The sequence below is a fragment of the Myotis brandtii genome, unplaced genomic scaffold (genome assembly GCF_000412655.1).
Source record: "Myotis brandtii unplaced genomic scaffold, ASM41265v1 scaffold188, whole genome shotgun sequence".
Classification (NCBI taxonomy): domain Eukaryota; kingdom Metazoa; phylum Chordata; class Mammalia; order Chiroptera; family Vespertilionidae; genus Myotis; species Myotis brandtii.
The window spans coordinates 356,492-368,092 of record NW_005356985.1 but is presented as its reverse complement, the minus strand read 5'-3'; the positions used below and the strand labels follow the sequence as shown (position 1 = coordinate 368,092).

At 57.7% G+C, this 11,601-nt stretch overlaps 1 protein-coding gene across 1 annotated transcript in view; it reads right to left on the bottom strand.

Moving 5' to 3' along the window:
• The window catches only part of LOC102244411, a 112,642-nt gene that overhangs the window by 68,037 nt on the left and 33,004 nt on the right, over positions 1-11,601 (bottom strand). Inside the window, exons 8-12 of the mRNA XM_014538281.1 lie at positions 8,890-8,973; positions 6,562-6,669; positions 5,053-5,235; positions 2,283-2,331; positions 708-829 (exon numbers count right to left, since the gene is read on the bottom strand). Coding sequence (XP_014393767.1) covers positions 708-829; positions 2,283-2,331; positions 5,053-5,235; positions 6,562-6,669; positions 8,890-8,973 — 546 coding nt within the window. The remainder of the gene's footprint in view (positions 1-707; positions 830-2,282; positions 2,332-5,052; positions 5,236-6,561; positions 6,670-8,889; positions 8,974-11,601) is intronic.

Genomic DNA, 11,601 nt, shown 5'->3' with positions numbered 1-11,601 from the left:
GACGACGTGAGGCATGGTCTGCACAGGCCCAGCTGCCTGTCAGAAGCTACAGGAATCCTCTCTGGATAAAGACAATCTCAAGCTCCTCAGATTATCCGCCGCCAAGTACTGAAGCAGCTGACGTGAGGCATGGTCTGCACAGGCCCAGCTGCCTGTCAGAAGCTACAGGAATCCTCTCTGGATAAAGACAATCTCAAGCTCAACCTCAGATTATGATTTTTGCACAAGTTTTCACACACAATGTCCAGCACTCGCTGAAAAATAACCAGACACAAAACACATGATTTAGTAAGAAACGCAAATGAGCCCGGCAAGTGTAGCTCAGTGGTTGAGCATTGTCCTGTGCACCAAGAGGTCGCGGTTCTATTCCCAGTCAGGGCCCGTGCCCCAGGGTTGTGGGCTGGATCCCCAGTAGGGGGCATGTAGGAAGCAGCCGATCGATGATTCTCTCTCATTGATGCTTCTATCTCTCTCTCCCTCTTCCTTCCTCTCTCTCTCAAACCAATAAAAACATAGACAATAGAAAGAGGTGATGAAAGGAAACCAGTCTTTGTGGTGTTGGCCATTTTCTCCTTCTTGACCTGGGTTGCCTTCGCGGGGGTGTGGCGCACTGAGATGTTCACAGAGCTGCACACCGATGCGCTGTGCCCTCCTCTGTGTGTGTGCTATACCTCCCATGGAAAGTATATTTAAGAACGTCCTCTCACCTCCAGAGCATCCAGTCGCGCTGTCGGTGCTGGCCACTCCGCCTCAGTCACGGGCCAGGGCTCGGGATGCCACGGTCTTGGGAGGGCGCTGTCCACTTCAGCGTTCAGGAGGGAGTTCTGAGCTGGAAGAGAACGGTCTCGGTCAAGCCTCAGCCAGAAGTCCACAAAGTCAGCAGGTCCCTGAGCCCCACGCCCGTGACCCAGACCTCTCAGGCCTGGGACGCTCCAAGCGCCTCCTCCACACGCCTCTGACGGTTCTGTCATGGTCGTGGGCAGCCTAAACACTGCCTTCCCCTGCCTGGCCCTCCCTGCCTGGCCGCGGACCCTTCTGCACTGGGACCGGCTCATCTTTATAAACAACACCTGCCTGGGAGCGCACAGCAGCCTCCCAGCAACGGGGAAAGAGTAAGTGACTCAGTCAATCTAGTACCCTTCTTCCTTCCTTCTTCCTTCCTTCTTTCTTTCCCCTTCCTTCCTTCCTTCCTTCCTTCCTTCCTTCCTTCCTCTATTTATTTATTTATTTATTTAAAATATGTATTTTATTGATTTTAGAGAGCGAGAAGGGAGGATAGAGAATAGAAACATCAATGAGAAAGAACCATCGATTGGCTGCCTCCTGCACACCCTCTATAGCCCCTACTGGGGATCAAGCCCACAACCCGGGTATGTGCCCTGACCAGGAATCGAACCGGTGACCTCTTGGATCCTAAGTCAACACTCAACCACTGAGCCAAACCGGCTGGCCCACTTCCTTCTTTTAAGGTTGAGGAAGCTGAGCCCAGACCAGGAAGGAGACTTACACAAATGAGCGGCAAAAGCAGGACCACCAAAACCCATGCCCCTCCAACTGTGAAAACAGACCCGCTAAAACCTGAGGACAAATCCCTCCTCTTGGGTCGGGCACTAGACACTCCTGAGAAAGGTCACATTACCCGCCTTTTGAAGATCAGCGTCTGGGGCTCGGAGAGGTCAATTAACTCATCCAAGATCACCCAGCTGGTAAGAACAGAACCTAGTAATAAGAACGCTCCCTGAGCAGGTCTCAAGCGGAGCTCAGTTACCTGAAGGTAACACTACCCACACTTCCTCCGCGTGTTTAATGAGCACCTCCTAGGAACATAACCCCAAGGAAACCCTCAGCGCCCCACACCTCAGCTGGGAGTACACCGCACGTGCACAAGGACCTGCTGTCTGGCCAGGTAGCAGCTTACTTTCCTTGTTAATAGTAAAAACAGCAGAACAAAAAAGCACCCATGTGACCACCTTTGTAAGCAACCATCGTTAGCGTTTCAGTTGCTCTCCTAACCTGTCCATCACACACACACACACACACACACACACACACACGCCTGTTGCCTCTCGCTTTGAAAGGCTTTTCATTTTCAGGTGAACAAGGGAAACTGTGGGCTGAGGAATGGGACCATGTTGCCGTGGCAGCATTTTTCTAATCTGTTCTCCTAAGTTGTGAAGTGGGAAGGCAGAGTGCGTAGGGAAGGGAGGGGGGAGCGGTGTTTTCCTGCCCGCTACCCCCGGCAGGTCAGAGCCCAGGGCTGGTCCTACCTGAGCCGCACTGACCTGTCACAGCCCCCGGCTTCTCTGGCTCCAGGGCGGGGTGGCGGCTGGTCTGGAAGAAGAGACATCCCCACAGTTATCCTGCATGACCCGGAGGGAGCTACAGGGTGACTACGACCAGACAGAGCAGGGCCGGCATGCAGAGTCCCCCCCAGCTTCTGGCCCACGGACCAGCGCTGGGGAGGCCGGGCCAGGCCTGCACAGGTGCACCTGCCCTGCCACTCACTGGCCAGGTCAGGTGCCCCCGCCCTCTCCACCTGCAGGTGGAGGTGCTAACACTTCCTCGCAGGGTTTTGCCAGAACCAAATGAGAATGGAGGTCTGCTAACTGCCCCACAAGAGAGGCAGTTCAGGCAGATCAGGGCTCGCCTTAAGGCCCCACCCCCCACATACATTTTTGGGGAATATTCTAAACTTCCTGAAAGGCAGGCGCTAAAGAGAAAAGATTTGCTTGGATCCCTCGAGGCCCAGCCTGGGCTGCTGGTTTGAGGGGTGTGTAGGGCTCTGGGTCTCGCTGCGGAATTTTAAGATGAACCTCCACTTCTGCAGGCCCGTGTCTGGGTCTTGCTGACTGAGCCCCAGAGGAGAGCGGGACGTTCCCAGGAGGAGGAGGGAAGAGGCAGAGCGGGCAGGAGGAGGCCGCACGGCAGCTTCCCGGCCGCTCACCGCCTCCCGGGGGCTGTGGCCAGAGGACACGCTGCTGGTCCAGCCCTGACTCCCCCAAGGAAGACAAGCTCCGGTTGTGCTCAGTAAACGTTTGTGGGATGAAGTGGCAGAGCTGGGTTTTGTGGTTTGTGGGGGGAACAGTGAGGCGCCCCAGGCCATGAAAGTGGGGGTATTCTTGGAGAGCTGAATTGTAAAATAAAGCAAGACGGGTCTGCAGATTCGGTCACCTTAGGAGAAAGTGGACGCTTATAACTGGCCATGGCCTTTCAAAAGGCCCGGGGGAGACCCCCGGCTCCCGGGGAGACGTGTCCAGGAACAGGGGCACCTCCTCCCAGGAAATAATACATCAGCTGAGGACACCTGACGCTCCCTGTCCCCATCCTAGGCTCCCAAGCAACCTTCGATCGTCAACGCTCATCTCTAACAAATGAATGAATGAATGAATGAATGAGCCTGGCCGATGATTCCACTAGAGGGCAGGCCATGCTGACATTTTCCCATCCACCCACCGGACACTTCGGCCTGTGCATCGTCCTGTTTCTCAGAGGAAATGGAGAAATTCGTTTGCGGGCTTATACATCAGTCTCTGTGAATCTGGTCCCTGTAGGTCAGCCTGTGCAATCCCAGCGGCCGTTTCAGTTCTAGGTTCAGAGCCTGCAGGACTGGAGCAGCCCTGGAGGGCGGGGCTCTCCCTGCCCTGACTCCTCCCTCCCAGGTGACTGACTCCTCCTGGGTCTCAGGTCCTGAAACGTGGCTTCAGTTTGCCTCAGTCAACTGCGCCAGCCATTCCAACAGCACGCTGACCGAGTCCCTCAAAACTCCCTGGCCCTGAGAGGTGGGAAGAGACCAGCACTGGGCTGGGGTCTCAGGCTGTGGATTCAAAGGCTGCTCTGAACCAAGTCGCCTTGTGGCCCCGAGCAGGCCCGCGGCCTCCAGGTCTCCGTCTGCTCCGCTGTGTGAGGCTTGGACCAGGGTCAGCTGAGGCTCTCCGCAGGCCGTGGGGAAGGACGGATGGAGAAGATGGGCTTTGCAGAGGCTGGGCTGGGGAGGCGGAGCGGGAGACACAGGCCTGGTGCTCAGCTGCTGAGAGCAGGAGCCAGGAAACCAGGGCCGCTGCGCCCACAGCAGGAGCTGCAATGCACCCGCACACCATTGCTGGCTGGTCCTCCGAACGGGGTTGCACACCTGTGTGTGTGTGTGTCTGTGTGTGTGTGTGCACATGCAAGCGGGTGTGGGCAGGCTTGGCTGAGCACCCGTGGGTGCTGCGCACACACGGACGCCAGGCACTGCTGTTCAGGGCCAGGCAGACCCAGGAGCGCCGTTACCAGACCTGGGGCAGAACTGGCTTCCATCAACTGCTGCACTACCTGGGGGCTGTGTGACCTTGAGTGAGACTCCCAACCTCTCTGAGCCTGTTTCCTCTTTCACTGACCATTAGGAGAGGAGATCCTCATTCATTTAACTCATGATTTCATTCATTCACCTGAAAACTCCCTGAGCAGCTTCTCTGTGCCAGGTACCAGGGAGACAGAGGTGACTGTGGAGCGGCTCTGGCCCCAACAGAGAGGTGCCAACCAAACTCCCGCCACATCAGGGGGAAAATTCCTCCCATGTTACCCCTCAGGCATCGCCACGTGCCTCGGAGGACAGAGGGAGTGTGGCTAGCTCTGTGGTCTGGGGGATTCAGAGCGAGCTCCCTGGGCAAAATTGCACTCGAACTGTGCCCCGAAGGCTGGATAGGAGGCTGGAGGGCAAACAAGAATCTTGCCAGAGGAAGCAGCACGTGCTAAGGTCCTGAGGCACACGGGAGAGAGCCTTCTGGTGAAGCAATGGCACAGTGCTAGTGTGACACTGAACTCAAGCCGCTGTTTGTGCGTCTGTCTCCTGCATCATGTGGTGAGCACTTTATGGGTAAGGAGACGGCCGGACCACGTCCCACGCCAGCCCTGAGCACAGGTGCCGGCACAGAGGAGGCATTCAGGGCACATTCCCCGCGGCGTCAGTGGGAAGAGGGAGAAAGGGGGGACAGTGCCGGCCAGGCAGGTGGACCGGGTCACTTGCCCACAGGCCCCACAGGAAGAGGGACAGGGCTGCCTCTGGGAACTGACCTCTGGGACCCCGGCAGCCAGGAAGGTGGCCGCGTACTCGGCCAGCGCCACGTCGTCCACCATGCTGCGCACCGTCTGGCAGAGCAGGCGATCGGCCGGCCCGTGGCGGCACAGCTCCTGCAGCAGGCGCGTGAGCAGGTGGTTCCTGTCCCGGCACTTCTGGACCAGGGAGGCCAGCTTGGCCTGTGGGACGAAGACGCAGCAGGTGGGTCCTCGGACACAGGGCTCCCAGGGGCTGCGCGTGGACTCCCTACTCTGCATCCCCCAGCCCCGCCCAGCGCAGCCATCCCTCCACCCCTCCCTCCACCCGGAAGCCAGAGTCATGCTGACAGTTACTGAGTTGACAGCAAGCTGCCCCCTTCCCCCAACGCTGCACCCCAGGGGCTCCCACTGCCTTCTGATTGCCCTCCAGATGGGTGAAGGGTGTGGGCTCAGGCTCTGCCACTGACCAGCGATGTGGCCAAGCTTCTCTCTGCACCTCGCCTTGCTCATCTGTACAGTGGGCACCAGGACCAAAGGAGACATTCCAGGCCAGGCACCCACACAGGGCCAGCCACGCAGGTCCCGGAGCCCAGCCATTCCTGCCCCCGGCCACCACTGATTCTTAGACCTGCCTGCACCCCTCCAGCCCCATTGTGGCCCGGCCTCCTTCTCCCTCCTATTCCCGCCACACTGGTCACCCCCACCCCAACCCCAGTACTTCCTGCTCACTCCTTTGTGGCTCCCATACGTCCCAAGCCCAGAAAAGCCTGACCACCTCTCCAGAGGCCAGCCTGGTGTCACCTCCCCGGGTGTCACCTCCCCGGGTGTCGCCTCCCCGGTCACCTCCCCGGGTGTCACCTCCCCGGGTGTCGCCTCTCTGGGTGTCACCTCCCTGGGTGTCACCTCCCCGGGTGTCGCCTCCCCGGGTGTCACCTCCCTGGGTATCGCCTCCCTGGGTGTCGCCTCCCCCTCAGGCCTCCCCGATGCTCAGGGCCGAGCGTCCCTCTGTGCCCTGGCTTCCGGCTTCCGGCTATCCCTGCAGGTAATTTACATTGTGGACCTGCCTTCCACACAGCCTGGGAGCGCCTCCAGGTCAAAGCTGGGCCCCGGCACTGTCTCTGTCATCACTGGGCACCGTGCGGCCCTCGGGACGGATTTGTTACATGAACGACACGAGTGAGCGACCCTCCCACCATGAAAAGTCTGCACGTGTCCGGAGGGGTGACAGGCCTGTCATCCCAAGGGAGGCCCTCCCGGGTGCCCTCCGCTCCGGGGAGGGGGTGTACGGCCCTCCCATGGTTCAGGGTTGTTGGCCTGTCAGTTTCCCGGCAGCGGTGCCCGGGTGCCCGGTATGACACCCGGGAACGGACCCAGGAGCACACGGGAGTCAGTGGGAACTGGGAGTGAGCTTTGTCTGTCCTTCTTCCTCCCAGGACTGTCACAGAACAGAGACGGGCCACGTCTCTAACAGGAAAATACTGGGCTTTTCTGAAAAGTCCTTCTCTACTGACTGCACACATGCCTTACCTTCAAAGGGGTCACAGCCAAGATTGCCTCATGTTGCTTTTTCTGAAGTTCGTCCACCTGGAAAAGACACGTGTTGCCAAGGCTGAGCCGTTGTCCCACAGCCCCTCCCTCCCCGACGGGGGCTCACCCAGGCCGGCTCGTGTCCCCTCCTCTCCCACAGGAATTCTCAGGGAACAGCCTTTCCCGTCACCTATCCCCTCGGCAGGGTCAGGAGGCAGGGGCGCCCTGAGCACGGGCGAGTGAGCCCCGCGCCAGCTCTGCCACCGCTCCCCTCAGAAAGGCGGCCTTCCCAGGTCCCCACCGGGTGCCGGAGCCTCTGGCACCAGTTCAACCTGCGGTTCCCGGCCAGATGCCCGGGGTCCTCCTCCCGGCCCGGCCACTCCCTGGACCTGTGACCTTGTGCGAACTACTCTCTCTGCCTCCATCTTCTCGTCTGTGGGTGTGGGTGACATTAGGGCCCATGCAGGGGTGACTGCAGCCAGGACTCCGTGAACGACTCCTGCGAAGTGCTTAGGACCAGGACTGGCACCCGGTCGGCACCCAAGGGCTGTAAGCCAGGGCTCCCATCTGGGCCAGAGGGGCCAGGCACGGAGAGACGCCACCTGGGCCTCCCAGCCCAGCCCAGCCCAGCCCAGCGCCCGCGTTTCGCCCTGCTCCCCGCGTCCCTGTGGTGGTTGGGGACACCCGCCCGTTGGGCTGTCCCTGTCCCAGGGCACCGGGCGGGCCCTGTGCTCCAGGCTTTGTTTGTTTGTTTTGTTTTGTTGTTGTTAATCCTCACCCAAGGATATTTTTCCATCGATTTTTAGAGAGTGGAAGAGAGAGGGAAAGACAGAGAGAAACATTGATGTGAGAGAAACACATTGATCAGCTGCCCCCTGCACGCCCCACAATGGGAATAGAGCCTGCAACCCGGGCATGTGCCCTTGAACGGAATCGAACCCGGGACCCTTCAGTCCACAGGCCGACGCTCTATCCACTGAGCCAAACTGGCCAGAGCTCATCTTGTTTTTTCATTTGATTTAATATCGTGGTGTTATTTCCATGTCAACACAAATTGATCACGTTCTTTTACAAACTTGCATATTATTTCATCATGAGGCTGAAATATAATTTATTAGCTAATTCTTGTTTATGAAAACGTATATTGTTTCTGCTTCTTTATCTACAGACCAGTGACCACTGTATATGTGTTTTGGCTCCTTTCGGGATATACTCAGAGTGAAAGGCCAGCTCCTAGCGAACTGTCTGACACTGAGAGGCGCTCGATGATGGGCAGGCGTGGGGGAAGCCTTCTGTCTGCTTCCGTTTAGGGGGCGGCCTGACTCTGTGGCCGTGAACTGTGTACAGGGCCCTTCCAGGCACAAAGTCAACGAGAAGGACATGAAAAGACAACAGGAGGAGAGAAAACATTTCCAGGTCAGGTATCTAATAAGGGGCTCGTATCTAGGATGCATAACAAATTCTTACAGCTCAACAACAGCAAAGGCAACTACAAAATGCACAGAGGATCTGCATAGACATTTCTCCAAAGAACTACGTGTCTCCAGGAAGCACATTTTAAAAATTGAGATGATTAGAGCTTTACACGTAGCTGTAAGAAGTCATACAGAGTCCCCCAATATTTCGTATATTTCGCTGGTTTCCCCTGAAGGGAGCATTTTGCAAATAAATAATGTCAGTTCCATTATATTGATACAGTCATCCAGCTTTACTCAGGTTTCTCCAGTTTAACTTATACTTGTGTGTGTGTGTGTCTGTCTCTCTGTGTGTCTGTGTCTGTCTGTCTCTGTGTGTGTGTGTCTGTCTATCTGTGTCTGTGTATATGTGTATGTCTATGTGTCTCTGTGTATGTCTGTGTGTTTGTGTCTGTGTGTGTATGTCTGTGTGTGTCTCTGTATGTGTCTGTGCATGTACGTCTGTGTATCTGTGTCTGTGTATGTGTATGTCTATGTGTCTCTGTGTGTATGTCTGTCTGTGTCTCTGTGTGTGTCTGTGTATATGTGTGTGTCTGTATGTGTATGTGTGTGTGTGTCTGTGTGTGTCTATCTGTGTGTCTGTGTGTATCTGTGTCTGTGTACCGGGCTCTGTACAGTTTTATCACCTGTGTAGGTTCACGTCTCCACCACACAGGCAGGTCCCTGAACAGGTCCAAAGCCACAGAATCTGGGTCCTTTTTAGAATGAACAGGTGACCTGGATGGAGTTTTTCTCTCTATGCTGCCCTGTGCTTTGTAAATCTAATAAATACTGACCAGTTCCTGGAAATGGCCAGTGAGGTCTGACCTGGTTCCTTTTTCCGTTCTCAAAACTTCCCGGAAGGTGGGGCGACTGGTATGCCCTGGTGGCGGAGCCGCCGGACTCGCAGCCTGAGGTCCTCCTCCGGGGTCCCGGCTTCGGCCTCGGCGTCCTGGGGCTGCGGGACACAGACTCAGTGACAGGCTTAGTTACCTTCCCAGCAATTTGCCTTCGCAACTGCATTTCTTGTTGCTGATCCTCACCCGAGAATAATGTTTCCATTGATTTTTAGAGAGAGTGGAAGGGAAGGGAAAAGAGAGAGACACACACACACAAGGATGTGAGACAGACACATCTATGAGTTGCCTCCCGGACATGCCTCACCTGGGACTGGGGATCACACCTGCAACCTAGGTATGTGCCCATGACCGGGACTTAAACCCGAGCCCCCTCAGTGCTCGGGCCCATGCTCTAACCACTGGGCCACAGCAGGCAGGGCAATGTTTTTTCTGCTCATGTTTTCCTCACAGTTAAAAACTTTGAGAAAATAAAGGAGCAGAAATCACTCCTAATCCCATGAGCCAGTGTCACCGTCGTCATTACCCACGTGTCTTCCTCCCCTGTGCTCTGTGCTTTACACACGTGCTCACGTGGGCGTGAGTGTGCGGCCCGTGGCGGGCTTCTCCGGGGTGGATGTCGGGGGCAGGTCTGGGAAACTGAGGTCTGACAATAACATCTTAAAAAGATATTTTCAAAACAATCTCTTTCACCCGTATTTTCAAAAACACGGGAGACAGCACGGCATTTCGGAGTCCGATTTAAAGCTGCCGGTCACCGCTGTCCTGAAGCACAGGTGGTGAGTGGAGTTTCACATTCAAACCCGATTGTGAGAGGCTCATCACAGGGACGCTTCATAGCGCATTTACATCCAACAGAAGATACTGCATTTTAAACAGTTTTCTTTTAAAAATATATTTTTTATTGACTTCAGAGAAAAAGGGAGAGGGGGAGAGAGATAGAAACATCAATGATGAGAGAGAATCATTGATCGGCTGTCGAGCCCGCAACCCCGGTATGTGCCCTGATGGGGAATCGAACCCTGATCTCCTGGTTCATAGGTGAGCCATGCGGCCGGGCAAAGCAGTCCCTCACACTGTGGGCCCAACGCCAGCAGCTTTCCTGGGTGTCGCAGGGGATTTCAGGGGTCGGGACCCTCCTGGCTTTCCCCGAGGTCCTCCTCCTTCCTGCCCCCCGTCCCCCCCGCCCCCCACGCCTCCGCTCTCCACTCCGGGGCTCCTCCCCCCTCCTCCCAAGGGCCGCTCGGATGGTCGGGCCCTGTCCCAGGAAAGCGGAGGTGGGGAATCTGTGGGGCCTCCCAGCAGAGGGGGCCACCGTGGCTCCTTGTCGGGGGGTGGTCCATGGCTCGGGGAGCAGGCAGGGGCCTGGTGTCCAGCCCCTGTTGGATTTGGGGCTCTTCTGGAAACACTGCCTGGAGCAGCAGGGCAGCGGGGCCCCCGGCGGGCCCCCAGGGAGGGAGCACAGACGTCTGCACCAGGAGGAGGGACTCCTGGGCCGGGGCGGCTGCTGGCCTCTGCGCGGAGATCCAGGCCAGCTCCTCGGGGAGGAGGGAGGCGTTGGCGCTCTGCCCCGAGGGGCAGCCACAGAGCAGGAGGAGAGTCTGTCCGTGCAGGGTGGGCTCAGCCGGAGCAGGCTAGGAGGGAAGAGATGAGGGGGGTGGGAAACAGCCCCTCTGCCACGTATCCCCCTCTGTCCCCATCTCCTCATGTCCCGGGGCCTCCACACCAGCCACATAGGCCTCCCTAACGCACCCCAGGGCCTTTGCACCTGCTCTTCCCTCTGCCCAGAATGTCCTTCGCCCAGAGCCCTCCTGGCTCACCTCACGCTCTGTTCACATCTCACCTCACAAGGTGCTTCCTCAAAAGGGCCTCCCCGAGCACGTCCACTCCCTGCCCATTGAAGCCGCTTTCTCCCTGCACGACACCCCACCCCCACCCCGTTACAGTCTGTGTGCGAGGGTGACACTCCTCTATCGCCCCACCCTGTCCAGTGCAGTGGCCACGGGCTTTAGGCGGCTTTTCAAATGGGAAACAAAATGAGAGTCAGCGTTCGGTTCTGCGGTCATAGCGGCCCGTGTCGCTGCTCAGCCCCCGTGTGGTCCGCGGCTGCCGTACTGCACAGCAAGGGTGCAGAAAGGGGCGGCGCCCGGAGGTTCTGGGGCAGCGGGTGTAGACTGCTCCCTGAGGCAGGGACCCTGGCCTGGAAGTGCCAGCACATAAGGCTCCATCGATACCTTGAAATGCATTTTCACAGTCTTTATTCAGTACGTTTTCCAGAGAGGAGGACTGGCCCCTCTCACAGAACTGACCCAGCTGGGCTGGGCCTCGGCCTGCAGGGAGGGAGGGGCCCTCGGGCTCACATGTGACCACGGCCGCCCCGCCCCCGGCCTGGCCAGTCTTCCCACCCGCGCCCCTGCGCCGCCCATCCCTGTCCTCCTGTCTAACTCCATCCTCCGCCTGCATGGAGCCGGGGGCCAGTTTCTCCATGAAGCCCTCCCAACCCACAGAGTGGCTCAGGGTGTGCCAGCACACACACACATGCACATATGCACACACGCACATGTATGTGCACATGCACGCACGCACATGCACGCAGCGGCTCGGGGCAGGGCGTGAAGGAATGAAGAAGCAGGGAAGACCCTCTGCTGAGCCCCAGAACCCGCCAGGCCGAGCGGCCTGAGCCCTGCTCGCGTGCCCCTGCCCCTCATTTGCAGGAAACGCTGGGCCTC